General features: G+C 35.3%; 2 protein-coding genes and 1 long non-coding RNA gene across 6 annotated transcripts in view; 2 read left to right on the forward strand and 1 right to left on the reverse strand.

Moving 5' to 3' along the window:
- pik3r3a (phosphoinositide-3-kinase, regulatory subunit 3a (gamma)) overlaps positions 1 to 13,066 on the forward strand; it is a 31,232-nt gene extending 18,166 nt beyond the window's left edge. For 2 of the 3 annotated variants that reach the window (NM_001291329.1, NM_213038.2), the window contains 3 exons: positions 1,550 to 1,650; positions 8,052 to 8,201; positions 10,844 to 13,066. In NM_001291329.1, coding sequence (NP_001278258.1) covers positions 1,550 to 1,650; positions 8,052 to 8,201; positions 10,844 to 11,039 — 447 coding nt within the window. In that variant the 3' untranslated portion in view covers positions 11,040 to 13,066. Of the gene's footprint in view, positions 1 to 1,549; positions 3,664 to 5,757; positions 6,370 to 8,051; positions 8,202 to 10,843 lie in introns of those variants that run through there. The other variant, XR_015477652.1, reaches the window with a different exon arrangement.
- LOC147836985 (uncharacterized) lies at positions 566 to 8,406 on the reverse strand. Of its 2 annotated transcripts, XR_015478126.1 has the most exons (3): positions 8,326 to 8,406; positions 5,763 to 6,512; positions 566 to 3,669 (listed from the first exon to the last, which is right to left on the reverse strand). It is a non-coding gene; the product is annotated as an uncharacterized LOC147836985 (long non-coding RNA). The 2 variants fall into 2 exon arrangements; XR_015478125.1 differs by lacking the exons at positions 566 to 3,669; positions 8,326 to 8,406 and adding an exon at positions 4,120 to 4,734 and having other exon boundaries at positions 5,763 to 6,087.
- Positions 13,067 to 18,404: 5,338 nt separating the features above from the next.
- Positions 18,405 to 23,419, forward strand: part of ipp (intracisternal A particle-promoted polypeptide) — a 23,127-nt gene continuing 18,112 nt past the window's right edge. The window contains 3 exon segments of the mRNA NM_001113621.1: positions 18,405 to 18,507; positions 20,768 to 21,137; positions 22,918 to 23,129. Coding sequence (NP_001107093.1) covers positions 20,813 to 21,137; positions 22,918 to 23,129 — 537 coding nt within the window. The 5' untranslated portion in view covers positions 18,405 to 18,507; positions 20,768 to 20,812.

Consider the following 23,419-nt stretch of genomic DNA (forward strand, 5'->3'; position numbering starts at 1 on the left):
CATTATACAATAACTTGCATAATTACCCTAACCTGCCTAGTTAAGCCTTTAAATGTCACTTTAAGCTGTATAGAAGTGTCTTGAAAAATATCTAGTCAAATATTATTTACTGTCATCATGACAAAGATAAAATAGATTAATTTTTAGAGATAAGATATAAAAACTATTATGTTAGGAAATGTGTTGTAAAAATCTGCTCTCAGTTAAACAGAAATTGGGAAAAAAATAAAGAGGGGGTTATTATAAAAATATGTGAGTGTATTATATATATATATATATATATATATATATATATATATATATATATATATATATATATATATATATATATATATATATGTGTGTGTGTGTGTGTGTGTGTGTGTGTGTGTGTGTGTGTGTGTGTATATATATATATATATATATATATATATATATATGTGTGTGTGTGTGTGTATATATATATATATATATATATATATGTATATATATATATATATGTATATTTATATGTGTGTGTATATATATATATATATATATATATATATATATATATATATATATATATATATATATATATATATATACACATAGCAAAAAAAACTATACAAAATAGTTTTGTTAGATATTTACATGTATGTGTAATTTGTATCATATACGTATATATTTTATATCTAAATATAGATAAACATTTTCTCAAATATATGCATGCATGTGCGTATTTAGATTTATACAACAGTTCTGTATGGTTCTCGAATTGATTGACTGATAGACATGCGATATTCTGCAATATCAGCACTCATACAGCCTCTTCACCCGTGTGTATTACTCTGCCCACATAGAGTGACAGCAGATCAACAAACTCACTACAGTTTTGACAAATATTGACAAATATTGTTGGACGACATCATGTACTTTTTAGGCTTTTTAGTCGAATGTAGTTGTTTAGATTGCAACTATGCAGTTTAACTTAAAGAATAGTGCCTATTTTAAATATTTATAATTTCTGGAATTCAGCGCGTTGGCGACCATTAGCCTGTCATTGAGCAGAGCAAAAAAGGTTGACGTTGCGCCACAAGATTTACTATTCATTAATTTTCCTTTGGCTTAGTCCCTTATTTATCAGGGGTTGCCACAGCGGAATGAACCGCCAACTATTACAGCATATGTTTTACGCAGCGACTGCCCTTCCAGCCGCAACCCAGTTCTAGGAAACACCCACATACACTTGCATTCACACACACTCATACTGTACAATTACGCCAATTTAGTTCACCCATTTCACCTATAGCCCATGTGTTTGGACTGTCGGGGAAACCAGAGCATCAGGGGAAACCCACGCCAACACGTGAAGAGCATACAAACTCCACACAGAAATGCCAACTGGCCCAGCTAACCGCTAAGCCACCTTGCCGCCCTCCTCTAAAAGATTAAATAATAATGATTCACTCTTGTTTAAAGTGCCCATGATGACTATATCATGGATGTTCGTTATCACAACACGTTGTGTTATTGAACATCATCACGTCTAATAAAATCTAACACATCGATTTTTCTTAAATTTTTACAGGAAATTCAAAGGAGGAAAGCTTTCGAGGACATCAGTATGACCGAGATCTCAAAACCACAGTGTTATTCTCAAGAGAATTTCCAAAACACGCTCCAGAAAGAGTAAGTGTCCATATATACCTTTAAAAGTATAATAGTAATAGTATTAAAAAAGTTAATAGTATTAAAAGAGCCCTAGGATTGCTTTTAAGAATCAAGTTCAGTAATAAAATTGCTGCAAAAATCAGCACTGTAGGGTTGCACAGTTTACCAGTACTATGGTAGTATCGCAATACTTTGGCTCCAAGATACTGGCGATGCAACTGTAGTATCTAAAGTAGATAATTGTAGTATCGTCTACAATAGGTGATGTTGCATGTGGAAAAGTCACTAAAGTGCTCACACGTTTGTGCAACAATAAACCATTTTATCTGAATAGTCTGTGGAGCCCTTCAAGGTTGCAAAACTGTAGAATTCACGCCTTGTATGGTAGCCTATTGCAGGGATTCCCAAACTTTTTTATTGCGGGACCCACCTAGGAAAGTAATTCAATCTCAAGACCCACCATTATATTTTTATATGGAAAAATGGGTAAAAAATGTCTCCATTCAAAGCAGTCAATAATATATGGTGTGTGGCTTTTTGGATTTTGCAGTTTGAAATGCACAAAATGTGGCTCAAAATGCATTTTGTGGGATGCTGGCTGTAACTGTGATCATTATTTTTGTTGAAAAAGATACTCTTCTTTTTTCCAGAAGAGAATATGATCAACCTTTGATCAAGACCCTTGATTATGATCAAGCCCCGTCACATCGCAGTAAATTCCACTGCTAGTGTAAAGTCATAAGAAACTAAACAGCTTTTTTCGACTACTACAAGCTGGGAAAACGTCAGATAAATATGCCAATGCAATTAACATTATTGCTGAATTAATCTAATATTTACACATTTGCTTGAGGAAGAATGATGGGGTAGTTACATTACTATTACTGTTTTCCATAACATCTATGCCCTTCCATAACATTAGCTGACGTCATAACTAACAGATAGCACTATAGCTATTTATTGATTAGCAATCTGTCGCCATTGGGATGTAAAAAATATGGGACAACAAATAGCTTCAAATGATAGAATGCATAGCAAACATTAGAAAATATTGACATTAAAATAAAAGGTTTAGCCTATTAAAATCAATGACCTATTCAGAAATTAAATAAAGCTATAAAATCTACTTCACTTTTAATCGTATTTGCATATTGTATAACTTTAACTTTTAACTATAGTAACTTTAATATTGTATATGTCGAGCGGAAAAAAAGAAAAAGGCAGCTGTGAAACATAACAAGCTTTGTCTTTTTGTAGGAAACACACTTTAGATCTTTTTAGGGTCAGAGGTTTTTGAGTTATTGCCGTCTATCGTACTGGTTTTGATTCACCGCAATGTAAATAGCTGCAGCTATGTGACGTTGCGCGACCCACCTTTGTTCACTGTGCGAGCCACTAGTGGGTCGCGACCCACAGTTTGAAAACCCCTGCTTCAGTTCGAACGCACATCTGGATCAGTTCATTTCTGTTCCTGTTAATATGATTTAGTAGCTACAACAGCAGCGACAGTCTCTTTAGAAGAACACGACTCACAAAGTGACATTTTCAATGATTTTGGATTGTTACCTGATAAGACTGAAAGAAAAAAATTGATGGAAAACCCAAAATAACTACAGAAAAACTATTTTTGACCACTTCATATAGCCTAATTCTGTTGGCAAAAACGCTCTTTAGTAACAAATTTCATTCTGAATAATTTGTATCTTTATTTTAATGTATTTTTGTTGGTCAGTTATATACAAAATAAACAACAAGAGTGAATAAAGTGTAGGTGAAGTGAGCTGCAAATATACTTTTTGGCCTTAAGGGAATTATGAATTACATTCAAGTAGGCCTATTATAACATGAAATATAGTATTTCTGACAATTTCCTTTTATAATTGGAGTTATGAATTACAGTATCGCAATACTACTTGGTAATGTGATATGGTATCGTAAGATTAAATAGTGGTATCACGACAACCCTTCTATGATCTAATCTGAATTGATGCTGAAATGCCGATAGTTGGCATAGATAGTTTGTAAAGGATAGTTCGCCTAAAAATTAACATTTATTCACAATTTACTTACCCTAAAAGTGGTTTTAAACCTTTGTGAGTTTCTTTTTTTCTGTTGAACACTAAAGAAGATATTTTGAAGAATGTTGGAAACCGGCAACCATTGACTTTCCCAATAAAAAATACAAATACAGTGGAAGTCAATGGTTACTGTTTTTTATTTATCTATTTTTTTTAGAATATCTGAAAAACTAAAGCGTGAGTGCTGGTGATGCAATCACCAATATCTATCAAACTGCATCACCTGACCCTCTGTCAAAAGTGACTAGACTACAATTCATGCCGATATCTGTTTGACCAGCCTATAGATTAAATGTTCAATTTCTTACACCTAGCGATCTTTTGGCTTCACAAGACCTCAGTGTGTCATCAGGAGGCATGGCTATTGATTTGGACTTTTTTGTATGTGTTTATTTTTATTTTATGTTTATTTTATCTAAAAACCTGTCACCATCCACTGCCATTATATAAATCGCCAAACAGCACGGATTCAGCTCAAAATCTTCTTTAAAAGGGACCTATTATGCAAAAATCATTTTAAAAATGGGTTTAATCACAGTTGTGGGGCAGCAGGGTGTGAATATAACCAGCTTCTAATAGTAAAAATTAATTAATTTATGTGTTAATAATCACACTTGATAAAGACAGTCTGTAGAAACACTTTGAATGACATTCGTCCTTGGGGCAAAGCCCCGCCCACTAGTGACCATCTCTCCCTCATTAGCATAGGACGTTAGTCTTGTTTTTGAATCTGCCACTATGCTGAAACACAGGCATTTATAGCTCCGCCCTCTTCTGAAAAAGAGCACAATCTCATTTGAATTTAAAGCGACAGTCACCAAAACACCACAATTAGGGTCAAAGCATAAACGAGGCAGTTTCAACGAGTTACAAGACATCATTTGTGTGGTATTTTGAGTTGAAACTTTACACACACACACACACTCTAGAGACATTAGAGACTTATTTTACACCCCTTTAAATATTTTACTGAAGTAAATATTGAGTAGTAAGTAGAAAGTAATTAAATGAACAGGAAATTCTCCTTTTTGGGTGAACTATCCCTTTAAGTGTGTCTTCAACCCATTTCAAAACAAAACCTGATAATATTAATAACCGTGATATGAAGTATAAAAACTGAATGGCAGTCAATGAAGAAGGCTGTGTTTTGCCCTGCAGGTGGGCGTTCATTAGTGTTTGACGTCACATGAACACTCTGAAGTGTGTGTCGCTGAGATGTTGCTAAGCGGCTCTCAGTGGCTGCTCATTCCTGTGCAGTTGATGTGCAGAAATCCTGGGCGGTTGCTGGTTGGCTGTTTATCGGCCAATCAGAAGAGCTCATAGCCGAGTCGCCATGAAATTCGCTTGGGTGCCTCCTGTTATGCGATCCTGAGGGATGTTTTTGGGGTAATTTACTGTCTGTTAGGTCATAGGGCTGAGAAAAGCAACAGCATTTACGTGATGGAGAAAATATGGAGATGATCCAGTCATTAAAACAATGACATTTATAGGATTTGTAGCAGAAGGTCATTGAATTTGGCTAATTTTGAAGAACGTATCAAATGTTTGGATGTACACTTGAACTATGATATTGATTATTGTCTATGGATATTACATTTCAAGAAAACTAGTAGAAATGTTAAGTCTGCATGAATTTGTGCTGCAGTTTCATCTGATGTCTGGTAAAGTTTTATGCTTACAATTTGTTTTGATTAAATGTATGTTTAGTCACTAAATAAATAAATAAATAAATCAAACAGTAAAAAATGTAAATTTCACAAAAGAAGATATTTTGAAGAATGTTGGATTCCATTGTATTTGTATCAGTTTCTGACATTCTTTAAAGTATCTTCAAAAGTTAAAAGCAACTTATAAAACAATTTGGTAAATGGTATCTTTGCGTGAAGGGTAAGTTAGATTTTGCTTGCTTTAAAATTAGCATAGAAGTTTTGTGGGTGTGTTATTTTGATTTATTGATTGTTTTATTTATTTCCAATAATTTCCTCCCTCTTTTTTATTGAGATTTTGATCAGAGATGCTATTAAAAAGTCTTCATTTAAAGGGATAGTTCACCCAAAAATTAAATTATTTTCATCATTTACTCACATTCCACCTTTGAGTTTTTTTAATTCTCTTAAACACAAAAGAAGATATTTTGAAGAATGTTGGAAACCGGTAACTATTGACTTCCAATGTACGATTTTTTATTATTTTTTTTATTAAATGTATGTTCGGTCACTAAATAAATTAATGAATTAATTATTTTACAAAAGAATATACTTTGAAGAATGTTGAAAACCGGTAACCATTGAATTCCATTGTATTTGTTTTTTCCTACTACCAGTTTACAATGTTCTTTAAAGTATCTTCAAAAGTTAAAAAAAGCTATTACTAAATCAAAAAAAAAAAAAAAAAATAGGTAAATAGTATCTTTGCGTGAAAGGTAGGTTAGATTTTGCTTGCTTTATAATTAGGATAGAAGTTTTGTGGGTGTGTTATTTTGATGTATTGATTTTTTTATTTATTGCTAATAATTTTCCCCCTCTTTTTTTTGAGATTTTGATCAGAGATGCTATTAAAAAGTCTTCATTTAAAGGGATAGTTCACCCAAAAATGAAATTATTTTCATCATTTACTCACATTCCACCTTTGAGTTTTTTTAATTCTCTTAAACACAAAAGAAGATATTTTGAAGAATGTTGAAAACCTGTAACTACTGACTTTCGTTGTACAATTTGTTTTGATTAAATGTATGTTCGGCCACTAAATAAATGAATAAATTAATTATTTTACAAAAGAATATACTTTGAAGAATTTTGGAAACTGGTAACCATTGACTTCAATTTTACAATTTGTTTTGATTAAATGCATGTTTACTCACAAAATAAACTAATGAATGAATTAAACAGTATAAGGATGTCAATGGAAAATGGGAAAAACTGTAAGCGGAAAAATCATAACTTGATTTCAGAGATTATTATTTTTGATTAAATGTATTTTTCTGTCCCCCAAAAATTAAATATAAAATAAATAAACAGAGATAAGGATATCTGGAGAGAGCATAAACTGATTAATTTGTTTAATGTTGGTGATTACAGCTAACAATTAATTTAACATTTAAATGGAATTTGGTTAAATTCACAAGAAATGGTTAGGTTTAATTAAATGTATTTTTCTGTCCCCCAAAAAGTAATAAAAATGTAAATAAATAAACAGACTTGAGGATTTTAGGAGGAAATATAGCAAAATGATGAGTTTATTTAATGTTAGTGATTACAGCTTTATTTTACATTTAAAATTGAATAAAGTAAAAATTTAAATGAGAAAAAAAAACATGAAGTGGAAAAATCAAAACTTGACCCCAGAAATGTTTAGTTTTGATTAAATGTATTTTTCTGTCCCCCCAAAAATTATTTATAAAACAATCTAATATAAGAATATTCAGAAAAACATAGCAAAATTATTAATTTAAGACAGAATTTAGTTAAAATTACTCAGAAATAATTGGTTTTGATTAAATGTAGTTTTCTGTCGCCCAAAAATTAATTAATAAAAAATAAATACATAACAAACTCAAAAGATTTCTGGAGAAAACATGGCAAAATCTTAAATTAATCATTTGTTTTGTGTTAGTAATTGCAGCTAATATTAATATTTATTTTAACATTTAAAATGGAATTTCGTTCAAAGTACCCAGAAATTATTTATTTTGATTAAATGTATTTTTCCATCTTCAAAAAATTTAATAAAAAATGAATAAATAAACAAACAAAGACATCTAGAGAAAACAGAGCAGAAAGGTTCATTTGTTTAATGTTGGTGATTACAGCTAAAATTGAATTTTACATTTAAAATGTAATCTAGTAAAAAATATACTCATAATAATCATTTCTGAAGTCAAGTTATATGTATTTTTATGTCTCCCCCAAAAAGATTTATTACTTAAAAATAATAGTAATTAAACACAGGGAAAACCAAGCAAAATGGTTCATTTATTTTAATTTATTTGATTTAATTTTTATAATTTTTTAATTAATGGAATATACTAAAACTAAAGTGGAAAAATCATTACCTGGCTCCAGAAATGATTAATGTTTATATTTAATTTCTATTCATCACCACTATTATTTTCTACACCATCACCACTCATTGTTTTACTGATTTCAGTCCTTTAGTATAACAGCACCTTAAAGGCGTTTAATTTCCCGCAATAATTAACAAAGTCAAGCGCAGGTCTGGCTGATGCAATGGGTCTGTAAGGTCTGCGAGAGACAAACTGTCCTTTAGGCGAACAATACAGCCGCTCTTAAAGCTACAGACACCACATTTTCAAAGCTTTTAATAAGTGATTATTTTCCTCAGGTCTGGGTGTGAGGAGCTGCTGAGGGAGGAGAGCTGGTTTGTGGGAGATCTGGCTCGCGGTCCAGCAGAGGAGCTTCTTCTTGGGAAACCAAACGGAGCTTTTCTCATCCGCAACAGCAGCAGCAAGGATTGCTACGCCTGCTCTGTCGTGTAAGTTTGCAATCTTGTTTCATTCCAGTTTGTTTGGTTTGTTTGTTTGTTTGTTTGTTTGTTTATCAAACCCAAACATGAAAATTTCATACAAAAAGAAGATATTTTGAAGAATGTTGAAAACCGGTAACCATTGATTTGCATTGTATTTGTTGTTCCTACTACTAGTGTCCGACATTTTTCCAAGTATCTTCAAAGGTTAAAAGCAACTTAAAAAATTGGAAAATGGTATTTTGCTTGCATTATAATTAGGGTAGAAATTTAACATGTGGGTGTATTATTTTGATTTAATGATTTATTGATTTATTTTTTATATATATTTTTTTATTTTTACCTAGATTTTGATCAGAGATACTATTAAAGAATCTTAATTTAAAGAGATAGTTCACATAAAACAGAAAATTCAGTTTTTTAGTTTTCTTGTACACAAAAGAAGATATTTTGAAGAATGTTGGAAACCGGTAACCATTGACTTCCATTGAATGATTTTTTTGTCCTACTACCAGTTTCCGACATTCTTCAAAATATCTTCCATTTGGTGTTCAACAGTTAAAAGGAACTTAACTTTAATAGTATCTGAGATACTGTTAAAATGTCATGAATAAAAGGGATGATTTACTTAAAAATTTGTTCTGCCATAATTGTGTCTTAATTTAAAGATACAGGTCTCCCAAAAATGAAGATTCTGTCATCATTTACTCATCCTCCACTTGTTTCAAACCAGTTTGAGTTTTTTTTAGTTCTTCTAAACACAAAATAAGATATTTTGAAGAATGTTGGAAATCGGTAACCATTGACTTCCATAGTATTTGTTTTGTCCACTTCCAGTTTCCAACATTCTCCAAAATATATTCCATTTTTTGTTTAACGTGTAAAAGAAACAACAAATACTGTGAAAAAAATAAATACAGGCGATGTCAATGGTGGACAACGCAGTGGTGCAGTGGGTAGAGTTGTCACCTCACAGCAAGAAAGTCACTGGTTCAAGCCTCGGCTGGGTTAGTTGGCGTTTCTGTGTGGAGTTTGGATGTTCTCCCTGCGTTCTTGTGGGCTTCCTCCGGGTGCTTCAGTTTCCAAATTTCTATCCTAATAATATTGTGAACAAATGTAACCTGTCCTTCATGCAAACATGAAAAATATCTGTTAAACACAAATTGGAAGATATTTTAAAGGATGTTGGAAACAGGGAGTAGGAAAAAAAATACAGTGGAAGTCAATGGTTACCGGTTTCCAACATTCTTCAAATTATCTTCTTTTGTGTTCAAGAGAACTAAAAAACCTTAAACTGGTATGAAACAACTGGGGGATGAGTAAATAATGCTAGGATTTACATTTTTGGGTGAACCATCGCTTTAAATTAAGTCTTTAAGAGTATCTTTGATCAAAATTGCAATAATAAAAACAAACACAAAAACTCTTAAGAAGGAATTTTTTTCCAGTGTAAAAAGATTTTTGGTTCCTTTTAGCTGTTGAACACAAAATGGAAGATATTTTGAGGAATGTTGGAAACTGGGAGTAGGAAAAACAAATATAGTGAAAGTCAATGGTTACCAGTTTCCAACATTCTTTAAATTATCTTCGTTTGTGTTTAAGAGAACTAAAAAATCCTCAAACAAGTGGAGGATGAATGAACCGTGACAGAATATATTAAAGAATGTTAGAAACTGGGAGTAGGAAAAACAAATACAGTGGAAGTCAATGGTTACCGGTTTCCAACATTCGACAAAATATCTTCTTTTATGTTTAAGAGAACTAAAAAAACTCACAATTTACACACAAAAACAATTTACCAATTTTTTTTATAAGTTACTTTTAGCCTTCGAAGATACTTTGAAGAATGTTGGAAACTGGGAAAAGAAAAACCAAATACAGTGAAAGTCAATGGTTACCGGTTTCCAACATTCTTCAAAATATATTCTTTTGTTTTTAAGAGAACTAAAAAATCCTCAAACAAGTGGAGGATGAGTAAACGGTGACAGAATTTACATTTTTACATGAACCATCCCTTTAAATTAAGATTTTTAAAAATAGCTCTGATCAAAATCTCAATAGAAAGACAAAAAATTAGCAATAAATAAAAACAATCTATAAATCAAAATAATAAAGATACAAATTAAATAATATTGTAAACAAATGTAACCTGTCCTTCATGCAAACATTAAAACTATTGTTAAACACAAAATGAAGGATATTTTGAAGAATGTTAGAAACTGGGAGTAGGAAAAACAAATACAGTGGAAGTCAATGGTTACCGGTTTCCAACATTCGTCAAAATATCTTCTTTTATGTTTAAGAGAACTAAAAAAAACTCACCTTTTACGCACAAAATTTTTTTTATAAGTTACTTTTAGCCTTTGAAGATACTTTAAAGAATGTTGGAAACTGGGAACAGAAAAAAAAATATACAGTGAAAGTCAATGGTTACCGGTTTCTAACATTCTTCTAAATATCTTCCTTTGACATTAAGAGAACTAAAAAAGCCTCAAACTGGTTCGAAACAGGTGGAAGATGAGAAATAATGTCAGGACTTTTATTTTTACATGATTTATCCTTTGAAATAACCCCTCTCTCCCACAAAACTCCTTCATAAAGCCACAAAAACCAGCCTCTAAATCAATCTCTCTCTCTCTTTACATCCTCAGGGTCAACAGTCAGGTCCGGCACTGCGTTATCCGCCACACAGAGCGCGGCTACGGCTTCGTCGAACCCTTCGACCTCCACAAATCTCTGAAGGATCTTGTTCTGCATTACAGCCAGACGTCATTAGCACAGCACAACCAGGCTCTGGACGTCCGGCTAGCCTATCCAGTCCACATGTCCAGCGTTCCCACCGTCTGAAAGATTGAAGTGCACTAAGACTGATTTCGCCATTGCGTCTCTTCATTTTACCACATGAACAATGAGCGCAGGGCGTAACATAAAGGCAGTTTGTATGTATCTTGCACTTTCCAAAGCATTCCTCGTTGGTCATAATACTGCAGTACTTGAACAAGTGTTGATCGAGCCCTTTGTAGACACGTTTACACATGCTCACCCAAATAAACAGCCGAGTTTTTGTAACACAATCGCGCTCTTTTTAATAGCAACTATATATAGTGCCAGGATGAATGCGTCTCGTTACACTATATTAATGTTTTGTGTTGTTTTTTTTAAGTGTATTTTGTGAATGTAACGCAGCAAGGTGCTTTTATCGCTCACTTTAACTCTGAAATTGCGATATATATATGTATTTTTTTTTGCGCGTCCATGCGAGGAAGGGTTTTTTGACGCATGGTTTTATATATATATGTTGGTTCCAGAGAAATCCAAAACTGCTTTTTAGTTTTGTAAAAGCTGAGTTGCCGATTAAAGATGGTAAAAACTCTATATTTTGCGCCTGTTAAAGAGTCTACAGGAAATACATGTGTTGATTTAGGTTTGCGGCATATTTGTAATGTTTACCTTTTTTTTTTACTATGCTTTTTTATTATTATTTTTTTTTAGGAAAGCCAGGACTGTGTTGTCGTCTTTCAGGCTGAATAGTCCAGACACGTCATAGTTTTATATAATAAATGAGTTTGTTTGTGGTAAATAACACAATGCCAAAAAAACATATTATTTTTTATTATGATTATTATTTGTGATTTTGTCAGCAGCAGAACATACAGAGGGAACATTCACCCTCATTGCAGAGCTTATTTTTGTTATGCATGCTTCTTAAAAAAATAAATAAATGACCGAGAGTAAATTCAGAGCTCATGTCTGATTCTTTATATTTAAACGCATTTCTTTTAAAAGTGCTGCGATTTGTACGTATTGTGAAAAATGCCTGTTTTAAGGTTTAAGTTAAAACTGAGTCTTCAGTACATGATTCGTTGATTCAAATGATTCAGTTAGATTGAGTTTCCAGCTAAAAGCTCACTTTTGCAAATGATTCATTCTGAGCGAGTCTTCTGTACATGATTCACTGATTGAAATGATTCATTCTGAGTGAGTCTGCTGTACATGATTCACTGATAGAAATGATCCATTCTGAGTGAGTCTTCTGTACATGATTCACTGATAGAAATGATCCATTCTGAGTGAGTCTCCAGTAAATGATTCACTGATAGAAATGATCCATTCTTAGTGAGTCTCCAGTAAATGATTCACTGATTGAAATGATTCATTCTGAGTGAATCGTCTGTACATGATTCACTGATTGAAATGATTCATTCTGAGCGAGTTTTCTGTACATGATTCACTGATTGAAATGATTCATTCTGAGTGAGTCTCCAGTAAATGATTCACTGATAGAAATGATCCATTCTGAGTGAGTCTCCAGTAAATGATTCACTGCACTGATAGAAATGATCCATTCTGAGTTGCGATATATATATATATATACATATGTATTTTTTGCGCGTCCATGCGAGGAAGGGTTTTTTGACGCATGGTTTTATATATATATGTTGGTTCCAGAGAAATCCAAAACTGCTTTTTAGTTTTGTAAAAGCTGAGTTGCCGATTAAAGATGGTAAAAACTCTATATTTTGCGCCTGTTAAAGAGTCTACAGGAAATACATGTGTTGATTTAGGTTTGCGGCATATTTGTAATGTTTACCTTTTTTTACTATGCTTTTTTATTATTGTTTTTTTTTTAGGAAAGCCAGGACTGTGTTGTCGTCTTTCAGGCTGAATAGTCCAGACACGTCATAGTTTTATATAATAAATGAGTTTGTTTGTGGTAAATAACACAATGCCAAAAAAACATATTATTTTTTATTATGATTATTATTTGTGATTTGTCAGCAGCAGAACATACAGAGGGAACATTCACCCTCATTGCAGAGCTTATTTTTGTTATGCATGCTTCTTAAAAAAATAAATAAATGACCGAGAGTAAATTCAAAGCTCATGTCTGATTCTTTATATTTAAACTCATTTCTTTTAAACGTGCTGCGATTGTACGTATTGTGAAAAATGCCTGTTTTAAGGTTTAAGTTAAGAATGAGTCTTCAGTACATGATTCGTTGATTCAAATGATTCAGTTAGATTGAGTTTTCAGTTAAAAGCTCACTTTTGCAAATGATTCATTCTGAGCGAGTCTTCTGTACATGATTCACTGATTGAAATGATCCATTCTGAGTGAGTCTTCTGTAAATGATTCACTGATAGAAATGATCCATTCTGAGTGAGTCTTCTGTACATGATTCACTGAAAGAAATGATCCATTCTGAGTGAGTCTCCAGTAAATGATTCACTGATAGAAATGATCCATTCTGAGTGAGTCTTCAGTAAATGATTCACTGCACTGATAGAAATGATCCATTCTGAGTGAGTCTCCAGTAAATGATTCACTGATTGAAATGATTCATTCTGAGTGAGTCTTCTGTACATGATTCACTGATTGAAATGATTCATTCTGAGTGAGTCTCCAGTAAATGATTCACTGATAGAAATGATCCATTCTGAGTGAGTCTTCAGTAAATGATTCACTGCACTGATAGAAATGATCCATTCTGAGTGAGTCTCCAGTAAATGATTCACTGATTGAAATGATTCATTCTGAGTGAGTCTTCTGTACATGATTCACTGATTGAAATGATTCATTCTGAGTGAGTCTCCAGTAAATGATTCACTGATAGAAATGATCCATTCTTTATATTTAAACACATTTATTAGACATGTGCAACTATCTGACAAAAGTCCTGTCGTCGATTCCAGTTGTAAGAGCAACAAACAATAACTTCTAGTTGATCATTTGGAAAAGATGAACTGTTGATCTGCATCCCAATCATCACAAATACTGCTGAAGACCTACTGGAACCCGCATGGAGCCAAGTTATAAATATGGATATAATAAATAATACTGCTAATAATAATAACATTATACAAAAGCAAATTAAATGAACTTAAAAAAGTCTCTTGAGATGAAGAAAGTAAGGCAGTGGTTTTTAAATCGTCATGTAGGCTAAAAATTTATATGTTTTGTAATATTTTAATCCTTTATATTTATATCCTGTATATATCCTTATTATATATATCCTTAATATATTATATTTTTTTCATATGTAAAGATATTTGCGTATTGCATCTTGTGTGTAGTGTGTAAGCCAGGCGCACTTTGCGCCAGACAATAGACCGACTTTGTTCTGGTCTAAAGATCAGACTATTTACAGTTTCTCAAAATAGCAACGCGCCAAAACACGTCTGCATTTTTAGACCAGAACGTCTATGGGCGCACATGCATTTGCTATTTAAACAGCCTTGCGCAACGCCTCAAAATGACCCTTGCGCCAAGCTGAAAGTAGCAAAAGACTATTGCGCCGCGCCTTGTGCCACATTGCGCCGGGTGTATGATAGGGCCCATAGACTTTATACTTGTACTAGAGTAATATGTTATATTAGTCTCTGTCAAGTGTGCCGCAAGCCTACGTTTGAGTGAAGGTTTCGGCCGTTAGATCGCCCCCTGGGGGCTGGCTGCAGTACAAGTCATAAAGCCCGCCTCCTCCGTGTTAATGAAGGAGACTTGAGCCCAAATAAAAAAAAATATTACACTTGCAATAAAATGTCCCGAAAGATAGTTCTGGTCGATTAAGGCAGTGGTTATTGTGCTGAAATAGGTGCAGATCTTCATTTTTGTAAACAGTTTGTTTTTAGCAGTAATTTAATGCTGGGCGTGTCATCGTGATTGACAGCTGTGATTGACAGTTTCTCAAAGCGCGGCGTCTGAGCTTCGGCAGGAGACTGAAGTAGACTGAAATGTTATTATTCGATTTCTGTGTTATTTTACCATGACAAAATGAGTTCAGCAGTAAACTGTAGTTTCTGACATACATGATCCTGGTGGAACACTGTTTATTCGCTAAGTTCAGGGCTTTTTTCGGGCTTTATTAGTTTGCTGATACACGCCTAGCCACCCAGATAGCAAAACACAGTTCCGGCTAGATTCTCGCCTGCCGGAGACTTATCTCTTAGAGCTCAGACTGACTAATGTTACCTCTGCTGGACCTACTCCGGATGCCTGGACTCACTACCCAATTCCAGCCCGAGTCAATCGAGCCAGATGCGGCGGCCGAGCGAGCAGGCGCTGACGCATGCGAGCCGGAATCAGCCCGCGACGCCGCGAGTAAGTTATGCGCTGCGGCCTGGAGCTGGCGCGATTGAATATATAAAACCCTCATATTTGTTAACGTTATAACATCCATTTGTGTTGATATGACAGCAAACGCATGCTGAGAAGTTCGGGGGGCGTGGTTGATTTTACATAAATCGTTTGATTGGAAGCTCGACTCTGCTCATTTTCGCGGCTCCGCCTCTGGCTCCATCAGACAGTCCTTCTGCGCATGTCTGGCTCCAATTTCAGCAGTCTTTTGCGACAGTTTGTGCCCGTCAAGCAGGCGTTTTGCCCTCAAGGCGTTCAATGGGAAAAAGGGCTGTCGCATCGTCCATATTTTTTACAGTCATTGGTCTCTGTATGTTTCACCAGTAGAAAAACTGAAAAAGCTCAAACGCTTTTGAAACGGTGAGTAAATGATGACAGTATTTTCATGTTTGGGGGGTGAACTATGCCTTTAAGTAAAATTAAAATCAAATACTTTTGTACTTGAGTAATATTGAAAAGTCTGACTTTATATGTGTAGTGTAATAATTTATTACTATCTCTATCTTTTACAACAAAAACAAAAAAACAAAACATAAACCCAAACAGGTTTGAAACAAGTCAATAGTGAGTAAATAGTGCGTTATTTCAATTTTTGGGTGAACTATCCCTTTAAAGTTGCACTGTTCAATGGTGCACAGCTCCCTGAGGTTGACCCAGTGCTAAAAGGCTGACACTGAAAGGGTTTACAGTTGCCCTGCTATAACAATTCATCAGAACAGAATGTCCAGAATTGACATCTGCACATATGGACTATAATAAGCCATTAGGTGATGAGGACATTGTTGGAGCAGGTTGCACATATGAGGAGTGTGTGTAGGATTAGCCCTCGCTCTCTGTGTCAGCAGTGTGTGTACGGGCTTAAAGGCTTTGTGAATGTGAGCATGCCGGTGTGTGAAGTTACATCATGCAAGGACAGCTTGTACAAAAAAACAAAACAAAAAACAAGTGTGCAGGTACTCGGGAGTAACACCCTGATTACTGCATTCAGCTCAAGGTTATTGTACAGCGCTTTTCTTATTATTGCCTTACACTCGAAATCAGAAAAGTTCAGGTTATTTACCATGTTATTGGCTAATAATACACTGTTTGATGTGTTCCTCATGGTTTTTATTGTTTTAAACACACATATATTTTAATTTTGGCTCTTGCAACACATTTCAAGAAAGGTTGTAGCAGTAAAGCAATTACCGTTTTGCAATGTTGCCATTCCTTTATAGCATTTAAAAGACGTTTAGATACTGAAGTGTGAAGTGTTTCTGGTGTCATTTTGTCCTATTCTTCCTGCAGACAAGTCTTAAGGTGGCCGACAGTACCGGGTCTTCATTGTTGCATTTTGTGCTTCAAAATGCGCCACACATTCTCTATTGGAGACGGGTCGGGACTGCAGGCAGGCCAGTCCAGTATCCTCTTCCTCAGCAGCCAGTGTTTGTTCCTCAGCATTGTCTTGTATCTATTGGCATTCCTGGATCAGAAGGCAGCATACTGTGCTCCAAAATCTTCATGCACTTTTCAGCATTAATGATGCATCACAGAAGTGCAGGTTACTTTTGCCAAGGGCACCGACACAACCCCATACTAAAACAGACCCTGGCTTTTGGACTTGTTGCTGGTAACAGTCTGATCCTGACAACATACGCAGGCATATAAGCTGTTTCGTGTCAGTTAAATCAGTTGAGTGTTGAAATTCAAAATTTTATCCCAACTGGTGGTGTTCCCTGCTGAAAAATCCAGCCTAGGATGGTTGGCGGGTTTTAGCTGGTCGACCAGCCTGGTTTTAGAGGGGTTTTGGCCATTTCCAGCCTGGTTTAACTAGTCAGGTCAGCTTAAACCAGCTGGACCAGCCTAGCCAGGCTGGGAGCCCAGCCAAAACCAGGATGGTCAAGCTGGTTTTAGCTGGTCACTTTCCAGCCTGACCAGCTAAGACCATGCTGGAAATGGCTGGAAACCAGCCTGGAAGTGACCAAAACCCCTCTAAAACCAGGCTGGTCGACCAGCTAAAACCATCCTAGGCTGGTTTAAGCTGGATTTTTAGCAGGGTTATTAAATAAATAACCAAATGAAGGTTAAAAATAACCCAACAAAGCATTGGGTTAAATAAATAACTCAACATTTTTTATAGTGCTAGAGCCCAAAACCAAACTTTGTATTTATATTGTTTATTTAGTGGCGAAAATTAACTTTCATACCACAGACATCCAGTAGGAAAGGTTATGGAAGTCAATGGATTCTATCCATATACATATCGCCTACCCTGTTGTTGTCCATTGGAAGGAATGCGTCAATGGAGCCGCCATTTTAGTACAGGGTAGCGATCCTTTGAAATTAATGCGAGACCAAGCTGCAGTGGAGGACTGGCCATCCAGAGCCGGAGGTCAGTGTTACTAGCCGACAAGTTTCTGGAAGTGCAGCATCTCGTTGTCATGTTTATTTTGCATTGTTTGCTGATTTTATTCAACTAAACTAGCATAAGCCGAGTGTTTAGTGAGAGTTGGTACTGCTTGCCTTAAGGTGAATGCAGTAAGTGAATATTATCATCAATAACGCGTTAGTTGTTTAGCACAAAAGTTCATACCAAACAAAAACGTAATAAACGAAATCTTCTATATAAAGTGTTCTACCTTTGTGCTTTGTTTCCTTTATTTGCTTGTTACTACATCCATAGACAACGCTAAAGTCCAGCATCTTCATGTAGTAACACTGTGCGGTTAAATGACACTCGTCCCGGGAGCACTGTACAAATATGGCGGCGCTAATGACGCGTGCTTAGGGTCCGTATGCGATATCTAGTGTATTTATCTATAGGTTCCATAATTTTACAAAATATCTTCTTTTGTGATCAACAGAAGAAACGAATTTGCGGAGAGTAAACTATGTCAGACTTTTTTTAGTTTTGCGTGAACTATCCCTTTAAAGGTCATTTCTCGGCTTGTCCTTATCCATCTTCGACACTTTCACACGTTCATATCAGTTTAAATATGTCCTCGTTAAATAACTCATATAAATTTTAATAAAAAATTAGAATAAATTGAGCAGTCACATGTTTTTTTCACTTTACAACCGTGTATCGATTAGTTGGTCTGACAGACTGAGACGCCGATGCAGGAAAGCTCGATGCTCGTGCGGAAGTGGCTCTGCCCAAAATATGGATAAATGAAGTCAAGAAAAAAGACAAATTAAAATGTAAGTCCATTGAGCAAGAAACAAAACACACACACAGACAGAGACTCCGCTATATTACACGATGAAGTTCGCATGTTTTATATGTGTTGGCAGCTTGTTTTTCTAGTGGGTTGTTGTTGTTTTGGGCTGGGTGTATTTTAGATGTCAAGCTGCAGTTAACGAACATGGAAACACTTCAGGTTTTTAACGTTACAGGAGTCCAGGATGATGTCAGCTTTTATTGTTCTTATTATGGGACAGGTTTGTCTTGCTCAGTGGTTTAAAGATTTGGGCTGCAGGTTCGACAGGTTTTTCATGACATCTGTAATCAGCTTGACAGCAGAATACAGCCCAGCCCAAACCGGCAGCTAATAAAAAGCATTGAGGTAAAGCTGGTTTCATATTCACACATTCAGACTTTCTCCTTAATAATATAATTTCAGAAAAGCATTATTTGCCAATTTTAAGTACAGAAATCATGTTAGCAACCAATGACTATCAGAGCACAACAGTACAGTCAATTAAATGTGCTAATGTTGTTTAGAAGTCATACTTGCATGCTATTTCAGCCCCAATATTAAAAGTACAATACAGAGACCGGGTCACAAATTATTAATTAATTTAATGTGCGAATATAAAAACAACTTTACCTCAAAAAAAAAAAGCTTGTTACTGTATTTACAATAGAGCCATGCAAATATTAACCTTGTTGAGAAAAAATTTAGTTTTTACAAAAATAGTTTTTGTGAAGGCTTGTATGTTACAATACTGTAAATATCTATCTATCTATCTATCTATCTATCTATCTATCTATCTATCTATCTATCTATCTATCTATCTATCTGTCTGTCTGTCTGTCGGTCTGTCTATCATCTGTCTGTCTGTCTGTCTGTCTATCATCTGTCTGTCTGTCTATCTATCATCTGTCTGTCTGTCGTCTGTCTGTCTGTCTATCTATCATCTGTCTGTCTGTCTGTCTGTCTGTCTATCTATCTATCTATCATCTGTCTGTCTGTCTGTCTGTCTGTCTGTCTGTCTGTCTGTCTGTCTGTCGGTCTGTCTATTATCTGTCTGTCTGTCTGTCTGTCTATCATCTGTCTGTCTGTCTGTCTGTATGTCTGTCTGTCTATGTATCTATCATCTGTCTGTCTATCTACCTGTCTGTCTGTCTGTCTGTCTGTCTGTCTGTCTGTCTGTCTGTCTGTCTGTCTGTCTATCTATCTATCTATCTATCTATCTATCTATCTATCTATCTATCATCTGTCTGTCTATCTACCTATCTATCTGTCTGTCTGTCTGTCTGTCTGTCTGTCTGTCTGTCTGTCTATCTATCTATTGTCTGTCTGTCTGTCTGTCTGTCTGTCTGTCTGTCTGTCTGTCTGTCTGTCTGTCTGTCTATCTATCTATCTATCTATCTATCTATCTATCTATCTATCTATCATCTGTCTGTCTATCTACCTATCTGTCTGTCTGTCTGTCTATCTATCTATCATCTGTCTGTCTGTCTGTCTGTCTGTCTGTCTGTCTGTCTGTCTGTCTGTCTGTCTGTCTGTCTGTCTATCTATCTATCTATCTATCTATCTATCTATCTATCTATCTATCTATCTATCATCTGTCTGTCTATCTACCTATCTATCTGTCTGTCTATCTATCTATCTATCTATCTATCTATCTATCTATCTATCTATCTATTTGTCTATCTGTCTGTCTGTCTGTCTGTCTGTCTGTCTACCTATCGGTCTGTCCGTCCGTCCGTCTATCTACCTGTCTGTCCGTCTATCTGTCCATCCGTTCATCTGTCTATCTAAATGTACTGACTGTTTACTCTTCCTCAAGTCATTCTTTCTTCTGTTGAACACAAAAAAAAAAAAGATTTTCTGAAGAATGCTGAAAACCTGTAACCATTCATTTCCATAGTATGCGTATTACATAACCATGTAGTCTATGGTTACCATTTTCAGCATTCTTCAAAATATCTTCTTTAGTGTTCAACAGAATTTTTAAAAACTGACTTAGAATCACTTGAGAGGGAGAAAGAGATAGTTTTTTAGGCAAACTAGCCCTTATGTGTGTTTGCATTTGTACATGTTAGGTAAAAGCTCAGTGACACAAAGGAAAGCTGAAAACCTGTAACCATTGAGCTCCATAGTATTTGTTTTCCTACCAAAGATGTCAGTGGTTACCGGTTTTTCAGCATTCTTCAAAATATCTTCTTTTGTGTCCAACAGAATTTGGATATGCCCTTTTAATATGTGTGTTTGTTTGTATTTATGCATATTAGGTAAAAGCTCAGTGACTGTGGCGTCCGGCTGGAATCCTCCTCATCATGTGCTCTGCCGGTCCCTCTCTGGCGCACACGCGCTGCGATGAAGCGGTTGCAGTGAAGGATCATGGGAGTTTCTCCTCTGACAGACACGCCAGGCTCCTGCTGGCTCAGATGAATAAGATGCGTCTGCAGGCCGACTTCTGCGATGTGCGGCTGCTGGTGGGCGGACGACGGTTTGGGGTCCATAAGCTGGTGCTGGCTGCCAGCGGGCCGTATTTCGCCGCTCTGTTCTCCGGAGCCATGAGCGAAGCCCACGAGGAGGAGGTGCGCATCGCTGGAGTGGAGCCACACGTCTTTGAGATCCTCCTGGAGTTTATCTACACCGGTTTGCACTGCTGTTTTTTGTTTCAGGCAACTGCCGAAAACTAGAATATTAAAGGGGTAGAGCTGGGCGATATGACAAAAAATATTATCACCTATAACAATTCCAAGCTAATTTAAGACATTTGAAACACAGTACAGTAACAATAAATCAAGCACTTGTAGCTTGAAGTTAAATTGTACAGTATGTTGTCGTTTACACATTGAAAGGGATGCATGGTTATTTTAAATTTGATTATATGATGACAGAATTTTCAGTTTTGGGTGAACTTTCCTTTAAAGTAAAGATCATACGCAAAAAAGACATCTGCAATTTTAGTTTAATTGAGTAAATGCCATCAATATATCATTATTAGTAACCTGTAAACCATCCATAGTAGGAAAAACAAATACTATGGAAGTCAATGGTTACAGATTTTTAAGATCATGGCAGAGTTAGAATTTTTGAGTGAACTAACCCTTTAATTTAGCCAGCTTTGACCTGTATGTGGTTCTAAATTCTGTTGAATACAGAAGAAGATATTTTCAAGAATGCTGAAAACCGGTAACCATTGACTACCTTAATAGGAAAAATAAATACTATGGAACTCAATGGTTACAGGTTTCTAACATTACTTAAAATAACAGCAAACAAAAATCGTCCAAGTCTAGGGTGAGTAAATAATGGCAGAATTAGAAAATTAATTGGAAAAACAAATGCTATGGAAGTCAATGGTTACAGGTTTCCAACATTCTTTAAAATAACAGCAAACAAAAGTCGGCCAAGTCAAGGGTAAGTAAATAATGGCAGAATTAGAATTTTTGAGTGAATTAACACTTTAATTTGGCCAGTTCTGCCCTGTAAGTGGTTCCACATTCTATTGAACACAAAAGAAGATATTTTGAAGAATGCTGAAAACCGGTAACAATTGACTACCTTAGTAGGAAAAATAAATGCTATGGAAGTCAATGGTTACAGATTTTAAAAATAATGGCAGAACTTGAATATTTGCGTGAACTAACCCTTTAATTTGGCCAGTTTTGCCCTGTATGTGATACTAAATTCTGTCGAACACAAAAGAAGATATTTTGAGGAATGGTGAAAACTGGTAACCATTGACTACCTTAGTAGGAAAAATAAATACTATGGAAGTCAATGTTTACAGCTTTCCAACATTCCTCAAAATAACAGAAAATTGGGTGAATAAATAATGGCAGAATTTAAATATATTTGGGTGAACTAATCCTTTAAAATGGCTAGGAATGCTGAAAGCGGGTAACCATTGACAACCTTAGTAGGAAAAACGAATACTTTGCAAGTCAATGGTTACAGGTTTTTAAATAATGGCAGAATTAGAATATTTGAGTGAACTAACCCTTTCATTTGGCCAGTTTTGCCCTGTATGTGATTCCAAATTCTGTTGAATACAGAAGAAGATATTTTGAGGAATGCTGAAAACTGGTAACCATTGACTACCTTAGTAGGAAAAATAAATACTATGGAAGTCAATGGTTACAGCTTTCCAACATTCCTCAAAATAACAGAAAATTGGACAAGGGTGAATAAATAATGGCAGAATATGAATATTTGGGTGAACTAACCCTTTAATTTGGCCAGGAATGCTGAAAACAGGTAACCATTGACAACCTTTGTAGGAAAAACGAATACTTTGCAAGTCAATGGTTACAGGTTTTTAAATAATGGCAGAATTAGAATATTTGAGTGAACTAACCCTTTCATTTGGCCAGTTTTCCGCTGTATGTGAATGCGGGACTATAAGCAGCTGTTGTTTTGGTTGTGTCAGGCTGTATTGATGTGACGGTGGACACGGTGCAGGAGCTGATGGTGGCCGCAGATATGCTACAGCTGACGGAGGTGGTTGAGATCTGTGGTCAGTTCCTGCGCGCTCATATGGACCCGTCTAACTGTGTGGGAATCTATCGCTTTCTGGAGCAGATCGCCTGTGTGGAGCTGCTGCAGTTCACTGAGGACTACATACACGTCCACTTTCTGGAGGTCGGTTTACTCTTCTGCGGTGATTCTTGGCATTGTGATTTTTATTTTTTATTTTTAAAATCTTTTTATTAACATTTTGGTCAATAAAACATCAATTTAAAAAGTATTTGAAAAACAGAGACAAATGATCTTTGCTCCAACAGAGCCCCCCCACCCCACAGCACCATTTATAAACAATATGTTATGCCTATTTTTAATCTGTTTTACATTCTGTCGCAATATATACATACATACAATACAAATAGACAAAAGTTCCATTATATGTTCACTCATCTATTGTACATATATAC

This window comes from Danio rerio, chromosome 2 (assembly GCF_052040795.2).
Source record: "Danio rerio strain M-AB ecotype USA chromosome 2, GRCz13ab, whole genome shotgun sequence".
In the NCBI taxonomy this organism is placed as follows: Eukaryota; Metazoa; Chordata; class Actinopteri; order Cypriniformes; family Danionidae; genus Danio; species Danio rerio.